The 26,793-nt window shown below is 42.7% G+C and overlaps 1 protein-coding gene across 7 annotated transcripts in view; it reads right to left on the bottom strand.

The window, feature by feature from the left end:
* Positions 1 to 418: 418 nt before the first annotated feature.
* Positions 419 to 26,793, bottom strand: part of ZMAT3 (zinc finger matrin-type 3) — a 56,402-nt gene continuing 30,027 nt past the window's right edge. Inside the window, exons 3-6 of one of the 7 annotated variants that reach the window (XR_012430869.1) lie at positions 7,570 to 7,689; positions 4,338 to 4,508; positions 4,119 to 4,219; positions 419 to 1,915 (exon numbers count right to left, since the gene is read on the bottom strand). Coding sequence is in view for 5 of the 7 variants with exons in the window: in XM_005546424.5 (XP_005546481.2) it covers positions 1,707 to 1,918; positions 4,119 to 4,219; positions 4,342 to 4,508; positions 7,570 to 7,689 (600 nt within the window). In the remaining 2 variants the exon portion in view is untranslated. Of the gene's footprint in view, positions 1,919 to 4,118; positions 4,220 to 4,337; positions 4,509 to 7,569; positions 7,690 to 26,793 lie in introns of all 7 variants that reach the window. The other 6 variants (XR_012430868.1, XM_005546426.5, XM_005546424.5 and 3 more) reach the window with 6 other exon arrangements.

The raw sequence follows: 26,793 nt of genomic DNA on the forward strand, positions 1-26,793 counted from the left end.
TTGTGCAAATATATTGCTTAAAATATAAACTTCCTGATCAAGAGGCCTTTCAAAAGAAATATGGATGACCACTAGTCTTACCCATATAAAATATAGTAAATAGATAAAATGTAGTTAATGAATATTCACAGAGCACTCCATTAGTTAATCTAGATACACATTATAGCTTTTTTTTTTTTTTTTTTTTTTTCTTTCTGATACGGAGTCTTGCTCTGTCGCCCAGGCTGGAGTGCAGTGGCATGATCTTGGCTCACTGCAACCTCCACCTCCTGGGTTCATACAGCTTCTTATTTTAAATGCAAAAAAATGAAAATAATAATACTGATATAATTATCAGATGTCAAAGTGATCTATCATATACTTGTTAGTATCTTCAAGAAAGCTGAATTACAAAGAGTAAAACCATAGTTCGTATATATTTCTACTGGAAACGAAGACAGTGAAACTTTATTTGCTTTTTAAAAAATTCCTCTCTGTATATGAAACAGCAGGTGGTGATATTTTTCAGGACGGCCAACAGACTGGCAAGACAAAGGAAAATGTAAGTAAAGCGTAAGAATCAGATTATCCAAAAAGAAAGTGGCAAAACAAAATGTCAAGCAATCTGAACTTATGGTTTAGATCATGATATAAGTGCATGTTACTATCAATGAAGAAGTAACTCTAAAATCGAAAAATCAAACATACCTTTGTTTCCTAAAATCCACTGGAAAATGTATTTTTTTTAAATCATATCCATCTTAAACTCATTGAATATTCAAATATGAGGTTTGGAAAACCCACAGCACAGCTGGGGATGAAAATGAGCTTGTTAGACAAGCTGATTCAATGAGGGGGGAAAAAGAGGAGGGAAGAAGGCAGCAATTACATGTATGAAATCCACAACTGGAAATCAAGTTTAGCTGTTTGGAAGTATACAAGCTCAGTGGGAGTATTTGAATTCAACAAAACTTGCATTTCAATGATGGGGAGACATGATACAGAAAAAAAAAATGTCCTGGGAAAGACCCTAACAGTTTATAATAATGTATCCTACTGACAATGCATTGAGGTGGCGGTTCTGGTTAAGCCCTGGGAAACTGAAATCTCTGCTGACCTATTTTTACTTTGATCTAAAAAGAATTCAATACAATTCTTTAACAGTACATAAAACTACAACTACAAAAGAAAATGGCAGAAAAAAAATGTCCCAGGAAAGACCTTAACAGTTTCTAATAATGTATTCTACTGACAATGCATTGAGGTGGTCGTTCTGGTTAAGCCCTGGGAAACTGAAATCTCTGCCAACCTATTTTTACTGTGATCTAAAAAGAATTCAATACTATTCTTTAACGGTACACAAAACTAAAATTGCAAAAGAAAATGAAACTTTTAAATAGTCAAATTCTAAGCAGTCAGGCTACCAGTTGATCAGAACTCGGGCAAGTTATTTCTGATGGGGTAGGTAGGTCACATGCTATGAGCAGCTCAACACAATTGACCCTGCAAAAGCGTTATGACCTAAGAGAAGCACGTTCTCCACACCCGCCTCCCCCCACCCCGCCCCCGGACCCCCAGGTTTTGACATCTTATGGTACCACCATGGGTTACATGTATTAACATTAAGCAGAGGAATGTACTCATATCAAAAGGACCACAAAGCAGGGCAAGTTGACAAAAGGCAAACAACAGGCAGAGCGAGCTGCTCTATCTTAATGTGATAATTACTATACATATCCCAGATTTTCCATCTCATTCCTGTACCGCTGTTCCGACACCTTGCTCTTATGTTGCTTGCTCTCTAAATGCTGCCGGAATTCCATCTCTTCGCCAGCCCCAACATTACACATTGAACAGTAAAACTGGCCACTTGGAGTAACACACATGGCCAGATCACGTGGAATTCTCTGCCGAGAGCGGGGATTGAAGTAAGGACCTGCTAAAGCAAGAGATAAAAATAATATATTCAAAATATTCATTAAGTGAATGACAACCTGACCAATTATCACTGTAATTTGTAATTCTAAGTTCAAATTACAAAATTCACAGATTCTTAGCCTTAAGTGAATGTGAAGTTAATGGATTTTTTAAATTACAATCTTACACAGGTTTGATCTAAAAAGATAAAATGATTCCTCCAACTATTGTCAGAAAAATTGCTATAGAGTCAAACCCAAATTCCAAATGGCTGTGTCTCTAAAAAAGTGAATACACTTTTAAAAAATACTTTAATTTCCAAGCATTATATCAGAAGTCTTATGCTTATGTTACCCCATTAATCCAAAAATTCTACTTGTAAGAATTATCCTAAGAAAATATTAAGAATTTTCACACTGAGATTTAATAGCAATATGTTTACCTCAGCAATGATTATAAAAACAAAAATTTAGGGGGAAGGACAGATTCAAAAATAGGATTAAAGAAAATATGGTAATGAATGCAATGGAAAACTATGCAGTTGCTAAACATAATAATGCTATAGAAAACTCTTATGCTATTAAATAAACTATGAATATCCCAAACTAGGATCCCATTTCTATTTTAAAGAAGTCATATATATGACGAGACTAGAATGAAATCTGCAAAAGCGTTGGTGACATTATTGATCATTTCATTTTCCTCTTTCTACATTACTGATCTCATACGCTGGACCCTTAGAGTTCATTAACTTTCTGCTTTTCACTTCCACTATAATAATATCTATGTAATGCTTTTCTCAAAATACTGCTTTCACTGCATCCTACAAGTGTTAATATATGTTCATTACTGTTTCATTGTAAGAATTTTTAATTTCCAGTATAACTGTTTCTTTGAACCATGAGTTATTTAGAAGTGTTTTTAAATTCCCAAACAAATGGAAATTGTGTTTGCTTTTCTATTTTTGTTGTTGACATCTCATTTCATTCTATTCATTGCACTGTCAGAGAACATAATCTATCCTAAAATTTATTTTTCTGATATTAATACGGCTATCCCAGCTTCTTTCATTTCAGATAGATTTCTTTCATCCAATTTAACATTTTTTGGACTTTGGTAATTTTACTTTTATTATAATTACTAATACATGTTTAGACTTTTATTAATCATAATGAATTGTGCTTTTCCTTTTTTTTTTTTTTTTTTGAGACAGAATCTTGCTCTGTCACCCAGACTGAGTGCAGTGGTGCAATCTCAGCTCACTGTAGCCTCCACCTTCCAGGTTCAAGCGATTCTCCTGCCTCAGCCTCCCAAATAACTGGGATTGCAGGCGCATGCCACCATGCCCAGCTAATTTTGTACTTTCAGTAGACAGAGGGTTTCACCATGTTGGTCAGGCTGATCTCGAACTCTTGACCTCAGGTGATCTACCTACCTCAGCCTCCCAAAGTGCTGGGATTACAGGCATGAGCCACCGGCGCCTGGCCTGAATTGTGTTTGCTATATGTCCTTTTTATAGTAGGCCTCTCTGGTTTTTCAGTTAGCTCTGTTTTCTATTTCTTTCACTGTTCAAGTAAATGACCTCTGCGGGCATGTGCATGAATCAGATGCTGAAGTAGAGGGGAGGGTGAGGGACGACTCAGCCCACTCTCCCTACTGAAGACTATCAGAAAATGCAGAATTTATTCCTATAAATCAGTGTTTGTGAACTAAATGTGTATATCAGAAGCATCAAGTAAGCACTTTCAAAACACACATATGTCTGGGTCCCACTCCAAATTTACTCGTTGAAAATCTCTTAAGTCATGGTTCAGGCATTTTGTAAAGACTCCTCGGGTAATTCTGTTTCACTAGCCTGGTTAAAAACCACTGCTTTAGAATCTTTTTTTTTTTTTTAACATGGTACAACTTTAAACCAAGTAGCCCATTTTTATCATGCCTTTTATATTTCTCAGCTGGCAAATATAAACAAACATAAAGGGACAATGTTAAGAGATCCTAAAACATAGACTATGGTGTAAAACCAAAATAAATAATATATTTAGTATTTATAAGAATAAATAAAATAAATGAGACCTGAAATACACACCAGCCTAGACTAATTCAATAAAACACAGACTTAACTCCAAATTCTCAGGGCTATCTATTATCATTAAAAGAAACAAAAACAAAGGAAACTATGTACAGAATGTCGCCAAGGCATGTGGAAACAGACAAGATACCTGAATTATTCTGTACTGTATACATATTTCTCCTGTTAGGCATCATCTTAAACTCATTCCCTTCTTTCCTGGCCCGCCGTTGACCCAGCTCTGAGGATTCCCTGGAGAAAAGAAGTTTAAAAAAGAGTGAGTCTTCTAAACAAGAATCCCTTTCTACTCTTTTTCTTTAAAGACAATCAATCTCACATAACACTTTGGCCTCAGAGAAAATGGCAATACCTACGAGAATGAGTTACTCTGAGCTTCCGCCAGCCGCAGCCTCTTGGCATGATTCTTCCCTTGATAGTGAGCCTGAGCCACAGCCGGGGAACTGAAGGAGGCGTCACAGAGCTTACAGTAATCATTCTCTGTGGCCAGGATCACTCGGCCTCCTGGCTTAAAGGAGCCCATCTGACATCAAAGACACAAAAAGAAACAAGGTTAAAAAAATATGGAGCTTCCTCCTTCTCCTCAAAGGTCTTTCTAAGAGCTGAAAAACCACCAAAGGATATGGCATGACCACAAGCATTAAGCTTCATCAGGAAAACAATTCATTCCAGGAAAACAAAAAGGCTGGGAGATACTTAATCATGGTTTTGCATTATAATCACACAGGTACCCAATTAGTGAATGGCTCATTGCTGTCGCCACTGAAGACATTTTTTAAAAGAGTTTTAAAACCTTAGATTTAGGACAGTAAGTCATGGGTAAATAGGTAAGGCCTAAAACCACATTTCGGGAAAGAGTAAAGTCTATGCAGAATCCATCAATAAGCATTTACTGACTTTTAACTATTTATTAGGATTGCTGTCTAGTCCAGAAGGGATATGTAGTCATATATTTTTTTAAAAAGAGCCCCTGTCCTCAAAGAGTCTACAAACAAGCTAGATATAATCAGGAAAAAACTAAAAATGAGTAGCAAATCCAGACAACTGTATTCAGGTTGAGGAATAACATGTTAAAGAGAGCCTAACAGAGGGCCCAGAAGGTAGTAGGCACTCAGTAAATATTAGGTTAACCAAAAAAAATGACACACTAGGTTTTGGCCAAAAGAGAATAATATAGTACACGATAAAGATCTGGAAACCATATATATCAGGAACAGTTGCAGAAAATAGCATCATTTCACTTGGAAGGGAAGATTTTTCTGGGGTGTGCTATAAAGAAAGGCTTAGGCTGCCTGCCCAGGAGGGTGGAGCCCACTGAAAACAGCCCCCACTGCGGGGGGCAGCTATTCAATTCCAGAGCAGCCTTCAGAAACCAGTGACAGGAAAACTATGCAGCTTGAAGATCTCTCTGGGTATCTTCTTGTTCTCTGATTTGGTTTTTTATATATCTCGTTTTCCCCACAAATCCCGAACAGCCAGAATTGCTACCCACACTTTTAAGTACTAAAAACTAACACTCAGAAAAGTAAAATGATACAAGCTGGTTAGGAGTAAAGGTCTAAGATCAAAAGAAATTCTTGGGCCAGGTGCGGTAGCTCATGCCTGTAGTCCCAGCACCTTGGGAGGCCAAGGTAGGTGGATCACCTGAAGTCAGGAGTTCAAGACTAGCCTGGCCAACATGACGAAACCCTGCCTCTACTAAAAATAACAAAAATTAGCTGGGTGTGGTGGTGGGCACCTGGAATCCCAGCTACTCGGGAGGTTGAGGCAGGAGAATCCCTTGAATCCAGGAGACGGAGGTTGCAGTAAGCCAAGATCACGCCATTGCACTCTAGTCTGGGCAACAAGAGCAAAACTTCATCTCAAAAAAACAAAGAAAAAAAGAAAGAAATTCTTGTTCCACCACTTTAGAAAACATGTAGCATCATGGAAAGTTACTTAGCTCATCTAAGCTTCTAATAAACTTCCAGTGAGGCTGATACTACCGGACCATGGACACCAATTTGAGTAATATGGCCAATACCTCTAAGTTGTTGAAAGCATTAAATGAGGTCAGGACCTGGGACTAAAATGAAGCAAGTGAGACACTTGTCTTGGGTTCAGAATTTAACAGAGCATCAAAAAAAAACTCAGTAATTAAGACAAATAATACTTTAATGGAGTATTTTTTAAATTAAATTTTCTTTTTATTTTTTTGAGACAGTCTCGCTCTGTCGCCCAGACTGGAATGAAGTGGCACAATCTTGGCTCACTGCAACCTCCACCCCCCAGGTTCAAGTGATTCTTGTGCCTCAGCCTCCCAAGTAGCTGAGACTACCAGCATGCGCCACCACACCTGGCTTAAAAAATTAAATTTAATGCAAAAAAATTAATGATTAATAAAATACCAAAATTTTACATTCAGAATCAGTAACAGAGCCATGCCAAGTCATATTGCAGCCTGGGACAAAAGGAAAATCAGTAATACTTAAGTTTTTAATGTTTTGTTCACTACTATTTTACATCAGTTTTATATTTCTAAAATGTTACATTAAATATCTATCTTGATTACTGAGTTTTTTGGCTCCTTCTTAAATTGTATGCCCAAGTTTAGTGCATCCATCACCTCACTGAAGTCTCAGCCCTGAATGAAACAACGTATGAAACATTCTCAGCACAGTGTCTGGCACGATATGTACTCAATTATAACTATTATTATTTATGACCACTGTATTGTTTTACAGATATATAACACTTCAAACACAGATTAAGAAGTAGACTCTATGTTTCAGAGATAATTAAGGTACAGGAATATCTTGCCTAAATCACCTGTTCTATCTTCCAAAGAGCAAAAGAACTTGGTTTTCAAGTCTGTTTCATAATAGCAAGGTCCAAAACATGTTTATACAGGCTCTCTGCATAGAGGTAAGTAATAAGCAATCTCAAAAAACTAATTTTGCAACTGGAAGACAAAATCTGAAATAAATGAGATGAACTGCAATAAAGGAACACATGTTTGAAAATCTCTTCATTTTGGGGTTAGCCTAGACATTCAGAATCATTTAGCCCAGAATTTTTTTTTTTTTTTTTTTTTTTTTGAGATGGAGTCTTGCACCGTTGCCCAGGCTGGAGTGCAGTGGCGCGATCTTGGCTCACTGCAAGCTCCGCCTCCCGGGTTCACGCCATTCTCCTGCCTCAGCCTCCTGAGTAGCTGGGACTACAGGTGCCCGCCACCACGCCTGGCTAATTGTCTGTATTTTTAATAGAGACAGGGTTTCATCACGTTAGCCAGGATGGTCTTGATCTCTTGACCTTGTGATTCGCCCGTCTCGGCCTCCCAAAGTGCTGGGATTACAGGAATGAGCCACTGGGCTCGGCCCATTTAGCCCAGAATTTTAAGAAATGTATAAAGAATCATGTAACAATGGCCTGCATTAAATCCAGCACTGTAGTTCAAGGAGTTAAAAGTACCAAGCAGCATCTTTCAGGATTATTTTCCCAACTGTACCCTGATGGACACATGGACGACAAATGTCATCCATAATCATTTGTGCATACTACAGCTTCCACCCTAATGCTGCTTCACCCTGATATATGTGTCTCACCTGCGGAGGGACTGGAACAACTGGAGTAGCTGCAGGCTCGACCATATTGCTCATTCTAGCAGGAGGAGGACAGCTATTTGCTGCATAGTAATTTCGGAGTTTCTTACCATGATTTTTACCCTAGAAATAAAAATAAAATGAGTACAGCAGTCCCCCCTTATCTGCAGTTTCAGCAATTTCAGTTAGCTATGGTCAACTGCGGTCCAAAAATATTAAGATATTTTGAGAGAGAGACCACATTCACATAATTTCCATGACAGTATATTTTTATAATTGTTCTTTTTTCTAATTAGTTATTGTTGTTACTCTCTTACTGGCCCAATTTATAAATTAAACTTTATCATAGGTTATGTATGTACAGGAAAAAAAAATGCATATGGAAGGGTTCAGAAATATCACAGTTTTAGGCATCTACTAGGGGTCTTGATATCTCCTACGGAAAAAAAGAAAACTGTAATCACCATGAGAAAGGGTGTCAAACTGAGTTAATAAATGTATTTACTTAATCACTTAAAAAAAAAAGGAAAAAACACAAGTAATACTAACTACACTTTATTCCTTCATACATACACAATCCTGGGGGTAAAAAGACTACTAGCTAGATTTGATTGCTAGATCTCGAAGTAAAAGAGCCTACTCTTTGGTTCTAACAGAATGATTAAACTTATCTGGGAAAGATAAGAGAACAAAGGCAAAAGAAATTAATTTCCTATATGTTTCTTAAAAAGTATCACATTGGCTGGGCGCGGCGGCTCATGCCTGTAATCCCAGCACTCTGGGAGGCCGAGAAGGGTGGGTCACCTGAGGTCAGGAGTTCAAGACCAGCCTGACCAACATGGTGAAATCCCGTCTCTACTAAAAATACAAAAATTAGCTGAGCGTGGTGGCACACGCCTGTAATCCCAGCTACTCGGGAGGCTGAGGCAGGAGAACCATTTGAACCTGGGAGGTGGAGGTTGCAGTGAGCTAAAATCACACCACTGCACTCCAGCCTAGGCGACAAAGTTAGACTCTGTCTCAAAAACAAACAAACAAAAAAAGTATCACATTTTCCAGTGACCTGCGTCCTCACCCAAATTCTTGCAATTTATATGCCACAGTTAAATATGAATTTCATGACACTCTGATCTAATATAAGTTAGTAATGAAATGGATAATTCAATTATTCTTTAAAAATTGCACTTACAGAGTATCTTTTTACTTACAAAGGATGTTAATTGCATTTATTCATTTGCTGCTCACAAAAATCTTATAAGAGGAATTTGTTAATATTGTACATTTATGACAGCCAAGGAACTGCGATCCAGAGACTGTAAGGAACTTGCCCCCAGCTCCCTTCTCAGGGGCTAAATGGCACAGTCAAAGCCTGAGACAGGCCTTCCAAATCAAAGAATGGCCCTTCTCCACTACAGCATGATGGCTTCAAGTTGCACTAAAAATCTCTGCTAACATGAATTTGCCTTTCTCATCACATTTTAAGTTATTAGTCACATGATTATATTCCTTGAACTGACACAAACTAGTGGCAAGGGCCAACACTAGGAAAGCATTCTACATAAGGGTAAAACAATAAATTATTCTTTAAACTGCATTGTAAAACTAAAACCTGCAGGCAAACATTTATTCACCATCTATTTATATGCTAAGCCTTAGAAATAAACTAAGGACTAGCACATAAAGGAGGAGACAGATACGTAAGCAGCTAAATAGAGTAATGAACTAAGATCCATCTTCTCCTCACTTGAATACCCTAAAGGTGCTTTTACCATGGTCACAGTGAACTCCAGAGTCAAATCCAGTGTTCACATATGTGCCTTCATCTTACTGGAACTCAAAGTAACATGATACAGTTCATTTCCTTCTTGAAATATTCCTCCTACTATCATCTATAGTCTTTCTTCCCGCCCCACCTCTCCTCCTCTATCAGACCTCTAAACTCTACAATGTCCAAGAACCCACCCTTGGCCCTCTTCTACTCTCTGACTCAGGTTATTTTACCCAGACATATAGCTTTCAAATACCATGAGTAAGTTGGTGACTCCCCATATCAATCTCCATCCTTGACCTTTAGAACCATATATCCAACTTTCTCCTGGTCATCCACACTTTCATGTCTTAAGAGGCATATCCAACTTAAAATAACTTTTGATTCCTCCTCCATAGAACTTTCTCATCACCACCATTACCACCACCACTAGTCATCCACAGTAGGTAAATGGCACCACCATCCACAAAGTTACTCAAGAAAAGTCAAGGGGGCCTTTTCCTGATTCCATCCTTCCCTAAGCCCAACACATTCAACCCATCAGCAAGTCTTGTCATTCAAAATACATCCCACATCACTCCACTTCTCTCCATGGATACTACAAATACCACAGTAATCCAAGGTACCAACATTTTTCGTTTGCAGTAGGTAACAGTGGTAATCCAAGGTGCCAACAATTTTCATTTGCAGTAGATAACAACTCCTAATTGGTCTCTGCTGTTAATCTTGTCCTCCTAGAATTCTGCTCATTATAAACCAGGGTAATAATTCTTGACATGAATCAGTTCCATGTCACTCCCTCACATAAAACTCTTCCAATGGCTTCCTGCTATACTTAAAATTGACACATCTTACCTATAAGGCCCTACATGACCTGGCCCCGTCTACCTCTTGGGTCTTATGTCAGACAAAACTCCTTCCTTTCCCCTGCACATTATGCTCCTGGCTCACTAGGCTGCATCTGCTCCTTAAATATGCCAAGCTCACTCTAGCTCCAAGGTCTTTGTACTTAACTGTTCCTTTTGCCTAGAATGTACCTCTTGCAGATCTCTGTATGGCTGGCTCCTTCTAGAATCTTTCAAGTCTCAACTCAAACTGGACCTCACTCACTCTCAAGTGTCACAACCATTCCCCCTCCCCACACCACACACACACCATCATATTACCACACTGTCTGGTTTTATTTTATCTTAGTACCACTAATCACTGTCTAAAATAATAGTTGGTTTACTTGTTTTTTTTTTTTTTCCACTTTCCTCCGCTCTGTAATGTAGACTCCTTGAAAATAAGGACCTTATCTGTCTTGTTTACCATTCTAATCCCAATGCCTAGAATGGTTTCCAGAATATAGCAAGCAAGCAATAAATAACTGTTGGATAAATGAACCAAGTATTATAATGAAGCTAATAAACTGCTAGGAGAACACAGAGAAGGAATTGCTTACTCCAGCCTGAATGTATCAAGGAAGACTTCCCTGAAAAGGGGGCCACTGACTCATCTTTTTAAATGAGCAAATGTTTACAGGGGAGGTAAGAAGTAAGGGAAAAGAAAACTGTGCACCAAGAAAATAGCATGAGCAACAGCCCAGCCTTCTGTGTTGAGGGACCACAAGGAGAGATAACGGTCTTCTAGATCCTTTGGAGGAGAGGCACAAATGGAAACACACAGGGGGCTCATTCTTAATGCCTTTGCCCACGATAAAGAATTTGGACTTCAGAGGCAGCAGGGAGCCTCTGAGGAACTTTAAGCAAAGCAGTGCACGACTTGATTGCATTTGATAAAGATGAGCATCAGGGTAGCAGACCAAGCTGGAAGCTGGGAAGATACACAGAGGAGAGTCAAGGACAAAATCCTAGGACACTACAATATAGAGTCTAGTAGAGAATGAAGATCCAGAAAATAAGATTGAGAATGTGTAGTCAAAATGTAAGACAAAAATCAGATAGTGTGTTATCATAGAAGCCCACAACTAAACTGGAGTTCAAGAGTGTGGTCAGGATGAAGACAGACTCTCAGGAATGATCAGAATGTGGATGGTATTTAAAGCTATGGAGCCAAAAACCATTACCTAGACAGAGTGGAGACAGATAAGAGCTTGCAAAATAGGCCTGAAGCAAGATCATGGCTGGATAATGGAGAAAGACACAGGAACTATGAAGAAGGTAAGAACAAGTAATAACATATTGAATAAGAAGGCAGAAGGGAGGTGAACTGCAGGGTAGATGGAAATATTTATGAAAAATTTTTAAAGGTGTGGGGAAGAAAAAAGGCTTTGGGGAAGAAGATAGAGTCAACATACTGAGATTGAGACAACAGAAAGACATCTCGATGAATCCAAGAGACAGTGCAATGTGTGGATTAGTGACAGCAACTGGAGACAGACAAATTCCTAGGCAGACAGGGATGGGTCCCTGTGAAACCCAACCTTCAAACCAAAGACAGTTTATAGCCTGAAAACTGAGCTGCCAGTTCCAGGTAGAGTCCACAACCAGAGTGAGAACTTCCTCGATGCCTTTTACGCAATTAAATGGTGCTTTTTCCAAGCCCACTCGTGAACCAATCAGCACACACTCCCCCATTCTGAGCCCATAAAAATCCCAAACCCAGCCCCCACAGATGGCAAACCTCTTTTGGGTCCCCTCTTAAACAGAGGGCTAATCACTCTTGGGCCCCCTCTCCGTTGAGAGCTTTCCTTCTGTCGCTCAACAGAATTCTTCTCCACCCTACTCACTCTCCAGTGTCCATGTACCTTATTCCTCTTATTCCTCTTGGTCGTGGGACAAGAACCCAGGATACGCCAACCTGTAACGCACACCCGTTCACTGAACTGCAGGTGGTGGGACCAAATGAGCTGTAACATGCCCCTGTTCACCAAGCTGCAGGTGGCGGGAACAACAGAAAGCTGCAACATTTCTTGGGAGGTCAGATCTTGGGACTCCCTGGGTGACAGTTGTAACACCCCTTGGGACTCCGTCATTGCTGACATCTCTGAGTTTTCGGGCACCACCCACATTCCCCTCATCTAAATGACGACACCCAATGCAGAAGCTGCTGGCAACACACCCAGTGGAGCCACGGGCTGAGCATAGATCCCTCAGCGGGCACAAGATCCAGATCAAGGCACAAGCCAAGCACAGCCTGCCAGGCTGAGTGGGCGGAGTGAGCTCGGTGGAACGAGGCCCCAGGCAAAGGGCACAACAGCCACAGAGATCTCCAGCTGGTGAAACAGCACCAAAAGCATCCTTACACTGCAACCCTCCCTCCCGCTCACCAAGCAACCGGGGAGAAAAGGCCAGTGTGCCATTTCCTCCCACTTGCCAAACTACAAAAGCTGCAACATTAGCACTAAGGAAGTCAAGGCTAAGAAGGTTTAGGAATCTTCTAAAAACAGCTGAGAATTTGAATCTACAAATCTGGCGGAAGATAACGGGGTTAAATAGTTACTGACTACCCTCTATGTTCTGGCCACCATTCTAAGAAAAGGAGATAAAACAGTGAACAAAGGCAAAGTCTCTGCCCTCCAGAAACTTTTCTAGGGAACATAAACAGAATACATACATACATATATACATATATGTGTGTGTGTGTGTGTATGTACGCACACACAACCAAAGAAAAAAGAGTGACTAACAACTGCTCTGCAAAAAATAAAACAGGATGATACAACAGATAATGGACAGGGAGAGGGTGAGGTGGGCAGATAAGGCTTCTCTGGGGAGATACACGTCAACTAAAACCTGAAGCATGAGATGGCTCCATGCAATGTAGAGAAAGGGGGGAAGCCTGGGCATCAAGAGACCCACTTGGCTGTGTTAAGTCTGAGATCCTTTTCAGATGTCCAAAGAGAGACCAACCTGGAGTTTACAAACGAGGTCAGGTTACAGATAGAATCTGAAGAGTTATTAGTATGTAGGTGGAATTTAAAACCATGGAACTAGGGCCAGGGACAGTGGCTCATGCCTATAATCCCAGCACTTTGGGAGGCTGAGGGAGAAGGAACACTTGAGTCCAAGACTTTGAGACCAAACTGGGCAAAATGACAAGACCCTATCTCTAAAAAAAAAAAAAAATAAGCCAGGCATGGTGGTGCAAACCTATGGTCCCAGCTACCAGGAGCACTGAGGTGGAAGGATTGGTTAAACCCAGAACGTTGAGGCAGCAGTGAGCCATGACTGCAACACTACACTCCAGCTGGGTGACAGAATGAGACCCTGTCTCAAAAACTAAAATAAAATACAAGATGGCTGAATAGGAACAGCTCTGGTTTGCAGCTCCCAGCGTGATTGATGCAGAAGATGGGTAATATCCACATTTCCAACTGAGGTACCTGGTTCATCTCACTGGGACTGACTGGACAGTGGGTGCAGCCCACAGAGAGCGAGCTGAAGGTGTCGCCTCACCCGGGAAGCCAAGGAGTCGGGGGATCTCCCTTTCCTAGCCAAGAGAAGCCGTGACAGACTGTACCTGGAAAAATGGGACACTCCCACCCGAATACTGTGCTTTTCCGAAGGTCTCAGCAACCGGCAAACAAGGAGATACTCTCCCGTGCCTGGCTTGGTGGGCCCCATGCCCACAGAGCCTTGCTCATTGCTAGTGCAGCAGTCTGAGATCAAACTTCAAGGCAGCAGCCTGGTTGGGGAAGGGGCGTTTGCCATTACTGAGGCTTGAGTAGGTAAACAAAGCGGCTGGGAAGCTCAAACTGGGCAAAGCCCACCGCAGCTCAGCAAGGCCTACTGCCTCTAGACTCTGCCTCAGTGGCCAGGGCTTAGCTGAGAAAAAGGCAGCAGACAACTTCGGGAGAGTTAAACGTCCCTGTCTGACAGCTCTGAAGAGAGCAGTGGTTCTCCCAACATGGCATTTGAGCTCTGAGAATGGACAGACTGCCTCCTCAAGTAGGTCTCTGACCCCCGTGTAGCCTAACTGGGAGACACCTCACAGTAAGGGCCGACAGACACCTCATATAGGTGGATGCCCCTCTGGGACGAAGCTTCCAGAGGAAGGATCAGGCAGCAATATTTGCTGTTCTGCAGTACTTGCTGTTCTGCAGCCTCCGCTGGTGATACCCAGGCAAACAGGGTCTGGAGTGGACCTCCAGCAAACTCCTGCAGCTGAGGGACCTATTAGAAGGAAAACCAACAAACAGAAAGGAATAGCATCAACATCAACAAAAAGGACATCTACACCAAAACCCCATCTGTAGGTCACCAACATCAAAGACCAAAGGTAGATAAAACCAAAAAGATGGGGAGAAACCAAAGCAGAAAAGCTGAAAATTCTAAAAATCAGAGTGCCTCTTCTCCAAAGGGTCACAGCTCCTTGCCAGCAATGGAACAAAGCTGGAAGTAGAATGACTTTGACGAGCTGACAGAAGTAGACTTCATAAAGTGGGTAATAACAAACTTCTCTGAGCTAAAGGAGCATGTTCAAACCCATCGCAAGGAAGCTAAAAACCTTGAATAAAGGTTAGATGAATGGCTAACTAGAATAAACAGTGTAGAGAAGACCTTAAATGACCTGATGGAGCTAAAAACCATGGCATGAGTACTTCGTGACACATGCAGAGGCTTCAATAGCTGATTCGATCAAGTGGAAGAAAGGGCATCAGTGATTGAAGATCAAATTAATTAATGAAATAAAGCAAGAAGACATGGTTAGAGAAAAAAGAGTAAAAATAAACGAACAAAGCCTCCAAGAAATATGGGACTATTGAAAACACCAAACCTACGTTTGATTGGTGTACTTGAAAGTGATGGGGAGAATGGAACCAAGTTGCAAAACACTCTGCAGGATATTGTCCAGGAGAACTTCCCCCACCTAGCAAGGCAGGCCAACATTCAAATTCAGGAAACACAGAGAACTCCACAAAGATACACCTTGAGAAGAGCAACCCCAAGACATGTAATTGTCAGATTCCCCAAAGTTGAAATGAAGGAAAAAATGTTAAGGGCAGCCAGAGAGAAAGGTCGAGTTACCCACAAAGGGAAGCCCATCAGACTAACAGCGGACCTCTTGGCAGAAACCCTACAAGCCAGAAAAGAGTAGAGGCCAATATTCAACATTCTTAAAGAAAAGAATTTTCAACCCAGAATTTCATATCCAGCCAAACTACGCTTCATAAGTGAAAGAGAAATGAAATCCTTTACAGACAAGCAAATGCTGAGAGAGTTTTGCCAACCACCAGGCCTGCCTTACAAGGGCTCCTTGAAGGAAGCACTAAACATGGAAAGAAACAACCTATATCAGCCACTGCAAAAACATGCCAAATTGTAAAGACCATCGATGCTATGAAGAAACTGCATCAATTAACGGGCAAAACAACCAGCAAACATCATAATGACAGGATCAAATTCACACATGACAATATTAACCTTAAATGTAAATTGGCTAAATGTCCCAATTAAAAGACACAGACTGGCAAAGTGGGTAAAGATCCGTCAGTGTGCTGTATTCAGGAGACCCATCTCATGTGCAAAGACAGACACAGGCTCAAAATAAAGGGATGGAGGAAGATCTACCAAGCAAATGGAAAGCAAAAAAAAAAGCAGGGATTGCAATCCTAGTCTCTGATAAAACAGACTTTAAACCAACAAAGATCAAAAAAGACAAAGAAGGCCATTACATAATGGTAAAAGGATCAATTCAATGAGAAAAGCTAACTATCCTAAATATATATGCACCCAATACACAAGCACCCAGATTTATAAAGCAAGCCCTTAGAGACCAACAAAGAGACTTAGACTCACACACAATAATAATGGGAGACTTTAACATCCCACTGTCGATATTACAGATTAACGAGACAGAAGGTTAACAAGGATATCCAGGAATTGAACTCAGCTCCGCACCAAGTGGACCTAATAGACATCTGCAGAACTCTCCACCCCAAATCAACAGAATATACATTCTTCTCAGCACCACATCGCACTTATTCTAAAATTGACCACATAACTGGAAGTAAAGCATTCCTCAGCAAATGTAAAATAACAGAAATCAAAACAAACTGTCTCTCAGACCACAGTGCAATTAAATTAGAACTCAGGATTAAGAAACTCACTCAAAACTGCACAACTATGTAGAAACTGAACAACTTGCTCCTGAATGACTACTGGGTAAATAACGAAATGAAGGCAGAAATAAAGATGTTCTCTGAAACAAATGAGAACAAAGACACAACATACCAGAGTCTCTGGGGCACATTTAAAGCAGTGCATAGAGGGAAATTTATAGCACTAAATGCCCACAAGAGAAAGCAGGAAAGATCTAAAATCAACACCCTAACATCATAATTAAAAGAACTAGAGAAGCAAGAGCAAACAAACTCAAAGGCTAGCACAAGGCAAGAAATAACTAAGATTAGAGCAGAACTGAAAGAGATAGAGACACAAAAATCCCTTCACACACAAAAAAATCAATGAATCCAGGAGCTGCTTTTTTTAAAAAAAGATCAACAAAATTGAGAGATGGCTAGCAAGACTAATAAAGAAGAAAAGAGAGAAGAATCAAATAGATGCAGTAAAAAATGATAAAGGGGATGTCACCACCAATCCCACAGAAATACAAACTACCATCAGAAAATACTATAAACATTTCTAAGCAAATAAACTAGAAAACCTAGAAGAAATCGATAAATTCCTGAACACATATACCCTCCCAAGACTAAACCAGGAAGAAGTTGAATCTCTGAATAGACCAATAACAGGCTCTGAAATTGAGGCAATAATTAATAGCCTACCAATCAAAAAAAGTCCAGGGCCAGACAGATTCACAGCCGAAATCTACCAGAGGTACAAAGAGGAGCTTGTACCATTCCTTCTGAAACTATTCCAATCAATAAAAAGAGGGAATCCTCCCTAACTCATTTTATGAGGCCAACATCATCCTGACACCAAAGCCTGGCAGAGACACACACACACAAAAAAGAGAACTTTAGACCAATATCCCTGATAAACATCGATGCAAAAATTCTCAATAAAATACTGGCAAACCAAATACAGCAGCATATCAAAAAGCTTATCACCACAATCAGGTCAGCTTCATCCCTGGGATACAAGGCTGGTTCAACATACTCAAATCAATAAACATAATCCATCACATAAACAGAACCAACGACAAAAATCACGATTATATCAACAGATGCAGAAAAGGCCTTCGACAAAATTCAACAGCCCTTCATGCTAAAAACTCTCAATAAATTAGGTATTGACGGAACGTATCTCAAAATAATAAGAGCTATTTATGACAAACCCACAGCCAATATCACACTGAATGGGCAAAAACTGGAAGCATTCCCTTTGAAAACCAGCACACGACAAGGATGCCCTCTCTCACCACTGCTATTCAACATAGAGATGGAAGTTCTGGCCAGGGCAATTAGGCAAGAGAAAGAAATAAAGGGTACTCAATTAGGAAAAGAGCAAGTCAAATTGTCCCTCTTTGCAGATGACATGATTGGATATTTCAAAAATCCCATCGTCTCAGCCCAAAATCTCCTTAAGCTGATAAGCAACTTCAGCAAAGTCTCAGGATACAAAATCAATGTGCAAAATTCACAAGCACTCCTATACACCAATAACAGAAAAACAGAGAGCCAAATTATGAGTGAACTCCCATTCACAATTGCTTCAAAGAGAATAAAATACCTAGGAATCCAACTTACAAGGAATGTGAAGGACCTCTGCAAGGAAAGCTACAAACCACTGCTCAAGGAAATAAAAGAGGACACAAACAAATGGAAGAACATACCATGCTCATGGATAGGAAGAATCAATATCATGAAAATAGCCATACTGCCCAAGGTAATTTATAGATTCAATGCCATCCCCATCAAGCTACCAATGATTTTCTTCACAGAATTGGAAAAAACTACTTTAAATTTCATATGGAACCAAAAAAGAGCCTGAATTACCAAGACAATCCTAAGCAAAAAGAACAAAGCTGGAGGCATCACACTACCTGACTTCAAACTATACCACAACGCTACAGTAACCAAAACAGCATGGTACCAGCACCAAAACAGAGATATAGACCAATGGAACAGAACAGAGCCCTCAGAAATAACACCACACATCTACAACCATCTGATCTTTGACAAACATGACAAAAACAAGAAATGGGGAAAGGATTCCCTATTTAATAAATGGTGCTGGGAAAACTGGCTAGCCATATGTGTAGAAAGCTGAAACTGGATCCCTTCCTTACACCTTATACAAAAATTAATTCAAGATGGATTAAAGACTTAAATGTTAGACCTAAAACCATAAAAATCCTAGAAGAAAACCTAGGCAAAGACTTCATGACTAAAATACCAAAAGCAATGGCAACAAAAGCCAAAAGTGACAAATGGGATCTAATCAAACTAAAGAGCTTCTGCGAGGCAAAAGAAACTACCATCAGAGCGAATGGGCAACCTACCGAATGGGAGAAAAATTCTGCAATCTACCCATCTGACAAAGGGATAATATCCAGAATCCACAAAGAACTCAAACACATTTACAAGGAAAAAACAAACAACCCCGTCAAAAAGCGGGCAAAGGATATGAACAGACACTTCACAAAGGAAGACATCTATGTAGCCAACAGACACATGGAAAAGTGCTCATCATCACTGGTCATCAGAGAAATGCAAATCAAAACCACAATGAAGATACCATCTCACGCCAGTTAGAATGGCAATCATTAAAAAGACAGGAAACAACAGATGCTGGAGAGGATGTGGAGAAATAGGAACACTTAACACTGCTGGTGGGAGTGTAAATTAGTTCAACCATTGTGGAAGACAGTGTGGAATCCCTTAAGAATCCAGAACTAGAAATACCATTTGACCCAGCAATCCCATTACTAGGTATATACCCAAAGGATTATAAATCATGCTACTATAAAGACACATGCACATGTATGTTTACTGTGGCAATATTCACAAAAGCAAACACTTGGAACCAACCCAAATGTCCATCAATGATAGACCAGATTAAGAAAATGTGGCACATATATACCATGGAATACTATGCAGCCATAAAAAAGGATGAGTTCATGTCCTTTGCAGGGACATGGATGAAGCTGGAAACCATCATTCTCAGGAAACTATCACAAGGACAGAAAACCAAACACCGCATATTCTCACTCATAGGTGGGAACTGAACAAGGATATCACTTGGACACAGGGTGGGGAATATCACACACTGGGGCCTGTCAGGGGGTGGGGGTCTAGGGGAGGGATAGCATTAGGAGATATACCTAATGTAAATGACAAGTTGATGGGTGCAGGAAACCAATATGGCACATGTATACCTATGTATCAAGACTGCACGTTGTGCACATGTACCCCAGAACTTAAAGTATAATAAAAAATAATAATAAATAAAATTAAATAAAACCATGAAACTAGGTAAGTTATCGAGACAACTCAGTGATAGAGAGCAAAGGACAAACCTCTAAGACACTACAATATCGAGTGTGGTGAAGAATCCAAAAATAAGATTGAGAATGCCTGACCCACGAAATAAGATAAAAACCAGACAAGTGCAGTGTCATAGAAGTCTGGAACAAAGTGGCTCAAAAGAAGAGTCTAGTTAAATACATTATGACCCAGGAACTCTACTTTTAAGTATTACCAAACAGAAACACACATAGGAGACATCCATAAGGATGCTCCTAGAAGTACTGTTTGTAACAGCAAAAAAGGTGGAAACAATTTAAGTGACCACCTACAGGATAATAAATTGTAGATTATTCATACAGAGGAACATTACACAGCAGTGAAAGTAAACACTCTAGGGCCATGCATGGAAACATGAATGGGTCTCATAACAAAATACTGAATAAAAACAGTAAATTGCAAAAGAAGATATGTAAGAATAATTTTTAATATAGGGTCTCAAAATACAAAAAACAACACTACATACTTATATAGGGGAACACCTATGTAGCAAATATAAAAAACAATGTGTGATAACAATACATATCAATCCAGTATAGTGGCTACATCTAGGGGCATAGGATAGGGATACAATTGGGAAGGGATATATGGGACTTCAGTTGCATTAATAATTTTTACTCTTTAAACTAAATGGCAAATACAAATGTTTATTATATTTTTGGTACCTTATATCTGAAGGATTTCATAATCATTCAACACAACAATAACCAAAAAAGGGAGTGGTTCACCAGGACAGAAGCTACTGTGGATAAAGTCAGGATAGAGAAGTGATACTTGGATTTGCAAAGACAGAAGTCACAATTGGCCTAAGTAAGAAACACTTCAGTAGAACAGTGAAAGAGAAAAGGTCATGTGAAGTGGTTTAACTAGGGAAACACCCAGTACAGGGAACTATGCAGAAGAGTTCTATGACAGCGAGCAGAGAAATCAGGCATACAGCTAGAAAGAGAAATGGGATCAATGGAAAACTCTTTGAAAGATGGGTTTTACAGGCTTGTTTGTATGATAACAGGAAGAAGTCACTAAAAGCAGAACAGCTGATATAGGAGCTGAAGAGCTGAAGAGCATGACTACAGGAACACAGTCCATGAAAAGGCAGAAGAGGTACCCGGTACTAGCGGAGGGGTCAAGGTTAGATAGTATCAGGTGTTTTATTTCCAAAGCAGCATCCCCAGTAGTATTCAAGCAGATATTGCATCCACAACATAGTAACAATAATGGCAACTAAGAAAAGGATGCAAATTTGCAGGGAAAATAGCAGACAAGAGGCAGGACTAACTAGTAGCTCAGTAACTGCCCACTCAGATGGACAGAGCAGTGTGTGGAGACCCACATCATGAACTTTGGCTCCAAAAACTACAGCAGGAACATACCAGGAAAGCCAAGGGTATCTGCGGACCCTTTGAAGGAGGCAGATTGCCACTGCAGGCTCTGTGGGACAGCTGAGGAACTAAGTCTGCTTGCTTTCTCAACTGGGAGGCTTGTGGTCTGGGGCAAGTTCTCAGCCCTGCCCACTAGCTGCCTGGAAATGAACTCAGTGCCGCAGAGGGGGGCACAGTGGGAGGCAGACCAGCCTTTCAGGCTGTGGGATGCATGCAAGCTGGGTGAGGCCTGTAACAGCCAGCTGTCCCCCAATTCCCAGGTGACCTGTGTGACACAGCACAGGCAGCCATAATCCCCCTGGGAACATAACTCCATTGGCCCGTTCACACCCCTAACCCCCACAGCAGCTGCAGCAAGCCCCACCCAAGGAGAGTCTGAGCTCAGACATGCCTAACCCTGCCCCCACCTGACGGTCTTCTCTATCCACCCTGGTAGCGGAAGACAAAGGATATAAGCTCTTGGGAGTTCTGGGGCCCCACGCACCGCGTGATTATCGCTATACTACCATAGCTGATGCACTCTTGAAAGTGCCACCTCCTGGCTGGAAAACAACCAACATAAAACCAGCACACTTAACAAAAACACAACCAAGGACCCTCACACTGAGTCCACTTCACTCCCCAGCTACCTCCACCAGAGTAGGTGCTGGTATCCACAGCTGACAGGCATGAAGATGAATCATATCACAGGACTCCCTGCACACACTCCCCAGTACCAACCCAGAGCCTGACAGATCCACTAGGTGGCTAGATCCAGAAGGAAAATAAAAATTACTGCAATTCAGCTCTCAGTAAGCCCCATCCCTAGGGGAAAGGGGAGAGTGCCACATCAGGGGAGCACCCTGTGGGACAAAAGAATCTGAAGAGCAGTCTTTGAGTCCCAGATCTTCCCTCTGACATAGTCTACCCAAATGAGGAAGAACCAGAAAAACAATTCCTGTGATATGACAAAACAAGGTTAACACCCCCAAAAGATCACCCTAGCTCACCAGCAATGGATCCAAACCAAGGCGAAATCTCTGAATTGCCAGAAAAATAATTCAGAAGTTCAACTACTAATCCAATCAAGGAGGCACCAGGCCGAGCGCAGTGGCTCACGCCTGTAATCCCAGCATTTTGGGAGGCCGAGGCAGGCAGATCACCTGAGGTCAGGAGTTCAAGACCGGCCTGGCCAACATGGTGAAACCCAATCTCTACTAAAATTACAAAAAAAAAAAAAAAAGCTGGATGTGATGGTGCTTGCCTATAGTCTCAGCTACTCGGGAGGCTAAGGCAGGAGAATCGCTTCAGTCCAGCAGGCAGAGGTTGCAGTGAGCTGAGATCATGTGACTGCACTCCAGCCTGGGCCAGAGCGACATTCAGTCTCAAAACAAAAAGGGCGGCAGGGCACAGTGGCTCAAGCCGGTAATCCCAGCACTTTGGGAGGCCGAGGTGGGCAGATCACGAGGTCAGGAGATCGAGACCATCCTGGTTAACACGGTGAAACCCCATCTCTATTAAAAACACAAAAAAATTAGCCACGTGTGGTGGCGGGCACCTGTAGTCCCAGTTACTCGGGAGGCTGAGGCAGAAGAAAGGCATGAACCTGGGAGGCAGAGCTTGCAGTAAGCCAAGATCGTGCCCCACTGTACTCCAGCCTGGGCGACAAAGCGAGACTCCATCTCCAAAAAAAAAAAAAAAACAGGGCTACCCTCTTTGGGTCCCCTCCCTTTGTATGGGAGCTCTGTCTTCACTCTATTAAATCTTGCAACTGCACTCTCTTTTGGTCCATGTTTGTTACGGCTCACGCTGAGCTTTCACTCCCCGTCCACCACTGCTATTTGCCACCATTGCACACCCACCACTGACTTCCATCCCTCCAGATCCGGCAGGGTGTCTGCTGCACTCCTGATCCAGCGAGGCACCCACTGCCGCTCCCGATCGGGCTAAAGGCTTGCCATCGTTCCTGCGTCTAAGTGCCCAGGTTTGTCCTAATCGAGCTGAACACCGAAACTAGGCCTCATAAAACTAAGAAACTAGGCCTCATATAGAAAAAAAAAAAATTAACACCAGGTGGCTCTGGATAGGGTCCCACCCTGCCTCGATAAGGTCCTACTCTGATAAGGTCCCACCCTGCCAATTCCGGGAAACAACCTCATGGGGTCCCACCCTGCCAATTCCGGGGGTCCCACCCTGCCTCGAAGTTCCCGGAATCAGCAACTCCAAGAAAAAAACCTCATAAGGTCCTGCTCTAACCAATTAGAACACGACACCTTGCTCAGGCCATAGCTAGACCCAATTACCACGCGCCTAAAGCTTTGTTTGAATTTCGCGCCTTAAGCTGTGTTTGAACTTGTGTTTGCCTATATAAACAACCTGTAACAAGCACTCGGGGTCCCAGGGCCAACTTAGAGCTTGGGACCCTAGCGCGCTAGTAATACATAACTCTCTGCTGTGAATCTCGTGTCAGTGATCCTTCGCGGTGACCCCTGCCCAGGAAGGAATCGACAGTTCGGTTCCAACATTTGGTGCGTCGGCCGGGAAGTGGGGTCGTCCGAGGACCCCCAACCCATCCGGCGGAGACCCATCTGGCCCGGGCCACGGACTGCTGACTGAACGGACCTACCAGGTACTTTCGTTTTGTTCTGTCTGTCTTGCCGGCTAACTCTGAACTCTGGGGAGTACTCCTTCTGAATTAAGTGGGGAAGGGGGACAGACATGTCCAGCACCTTCCCACTTATGCCCTCAGGGGATGCCCTGGCGGTAGTCTGGGGAAAGGCTGACGACTCAGTCAGCCTTCTTAAATCCGTAGGCAGGTCGCTCCTGCCGTCTGAATATTTTGTGATCCTGTGGCGCCACTCTCTGGCCGCGCGGCTTCTCCTTACTTGTCTGGTCTTTGTTTTTGTTTCTTTCGTTTTGTCCTTGTTATACGTGGACGGAATAGGACAGACGTTGACGACTCCTTTGTCTCTAACCTTGACTCACTTCCCTGACGTCCGGGCTCGAGCCCACCATCTCTCTGTAGAAGTCCGTAAGGGACGATGGAAAACATTCTGCTCGTCCAAATGGCCAACCCTCCATGGGGAGTGGCCCCGGGACGGAACATTTAACCTCTCAATTATCTTGCAGGTTAAAGCAAAAGTGATGGATCCTGGGCCACTTGGACACCCGGACCAGGTGGCCTACATAATTATTTGGGAGGATCTGCTCCGAAATCCTCCCTCTTGGGTGAAACCCTTCCTCCATCCCCCTTCCACATCCCAATCTACCCTCCTTGCCTTAGAAGCCCCAAAGAATCGGAATCCGGACCCGCCTAAGCCAGTCCTCCCAGATGAACCCCAGAGGGATCTCCTCCTTCTTGACCCCCTGCCTCCTCCACCTCAGAACCCCCTTCTGGGACCTCCACCTTACGCTTCACCCTTGCCCCCTGTCTTGTCCCCAGCTCTTTCCTCTACCACCTCGGCCCCTACCCTTTCTCCAACTTCTCCCTCGGCCCCTCCCTCCACCCCGTCTCCTTCTCCAGCCCCGCCCAAACTCACCCCTCGGACGCCGCCGCCGACACCTCCTCGTCTCCGCTTGTGGCGGACTGAGGACCCAGAGGGCCCTTCTACTTGGCAATCCTCCCTTTTTCCCCTCCATACTGTCAATCGCACGGTCCAGTACTGGCCCTTCTCTGCCTCTGACCTCTACAACTGGAAAACCCATAACCCTTCCTTTTCCCAAGACCCCCAGAGGTTAATTCTATTAACCTCGTTAATAGAATCCATTCTCCTCACTCACCAGCCCACTTGGGATGATTGCCAGCAACTCTTGCAGGTCCTCCTAACCACTGAAGAAAGGCAGCGAGTCCTCCTGGAGGCCCGGAAAAATGTGCCAGGACCAGGAGGCCTCCCAACCCAACTTCCCAATGAAATAGACGAGGGATTTCCCCTCACCCGCCCAGACTGGGACTATAAAACGGCACCAGGTAGGGAGAGTCTCCGAATCTATCGCCAGGCTCTGTTGGCGGGTCTCAAAGGGGCAGGAAAGCGCCCCACAAATTTGGCCAAGGTAAGGACCATAACTCAGGAAAGGGATGAAAGCCCGGCAGCCTTCATGGAAAGGCTTCTGGAAGGGTTCCGAATGTATACCCCATTCGATCCAGAGGCCCTAGAACATAAGGCTACCGTAGCTATGGCATTCATAGATCAAGCTGCGTTAGATATCAAAGGAAAACTCCAAAGACTAGATGGAATCCAAACCTATGGATTACAGGAATTGGTTAAGGAGGCAGAAAAAGTATATAATAAGAGAGAAACCCCTGAGGAAAGGGAAGCCAGGTTAGCAAAGGAACAGATGGAGCGAGAGGATCGTAGGGACCGAGTGAGAAATAAGCATTTAACAAAAATCCTGGCAGCAGTTGTGAAAGAGAAAGGACCAGGGAGAGAGGGAGAGAAGCGAAGGCGAACAAAAATGGAAAAAGACCAGTGTGCCTACTGCAAAGAACGGGGACATTGGATCAAAGATTGCCCCAAGCGTCCTAAAGACCAAAAGAAACCTGCCGCTGTCCTCACCCTAGGTGAAGATAGCGAATAGGGGTGTCAAGGCTCTGGAGCCCCCCCCGAGCCCCGGCTAACTCTCTCTGTAGGGGGGCATCCCACCACCTTCTTGGTGGACACAGGCGCCCAACATTCAGTTTTGACAAAGGCAGACAGGCCCCTGTCTTCCCGCACATCCTGGGTCCAGGGGGCAACAGGGGGAAAATTGCACAAGTGGACTAACCACCGGACAGTTAATCTTGGACAAGGAATGGTGACACATTCCTTCTTGGTGGTACCTGAATGCCCCTACCCCCTCCTAGGGCGAGATCTTCTGACCAAGCTCGGAGCCCAAATCCATTTCTCCGAGACAGGGGCCCAGGTATTAAATCGGGACGGTCAGCCCATCCAAATCTTAACTGTGTCTCTGCAAGATGAGCATCGGCTTTTCGACGCTCCGGTCATCACTAGCCTCCCTGATATTTGGTTGCAAGATTTTCCCCAAGCTTGGGCGGAAACGGGAGGACTCGGGCTAGCTAAGTATCAAGCCCCAATCATAACTGATCTAAAGCCCACGGCGGTGCCCGTGTCTGTCAAGCAATATCCCATGAGCCGAGAGGCTCATATAGGAATTCGGCAGCACATTAACAAATTTCTAGAACTCGGAGTGTTGCGACCTTGTCGCTCGCCCTGGAACACTCCTCTTTTGCCAGTAAAAAAGCCTGGTACTCAGGATTACAGGCCTGTCCAAGACTTGAGAGAAATTAACAAAAGAACCATGGACATCCATCCCACGGTCCCCAATCCTTACAACTTACTCAGCACCTTAAAACCAGGCTATAACTGGTATACAGTATTAGATTTAAAAGATGCTTTCTTCTGTTTACCTCTGGCCCCCCAAAGCCAAGAACTCTTTGCCTTTGAGTGGAGGGATCCTGAGAAAGGAATTTCGGGCCAATTGACCTGGACCCGGCTTCCCCAAGGATTCAAGAACTCTCCCACTCTCTTCGATGAGGCTCTTCATCGAGACCTGACCGACTTCCGGACCCAAAATCCAGACGTGACTCTACTCCAGTATGTGGATGACCTCCTCTTGGCTGCTCCTACAAAGGAAATCTGTATACAAGGTACCAGGCATCTACTCCA

Source organism: Macaca fascicularis, chromosome 2, assembly GCF_037993035.2.
Source record: "Macaca fascicularis isolate 582-1 chromosome 2, T2T-MFA8v1.1".
Lineage (NCBI taxonomy): Eukaryota > Metazoa > Chordata > Mammalia > Primates > Cercopithecidae > Macaca > Macaca fascicularis.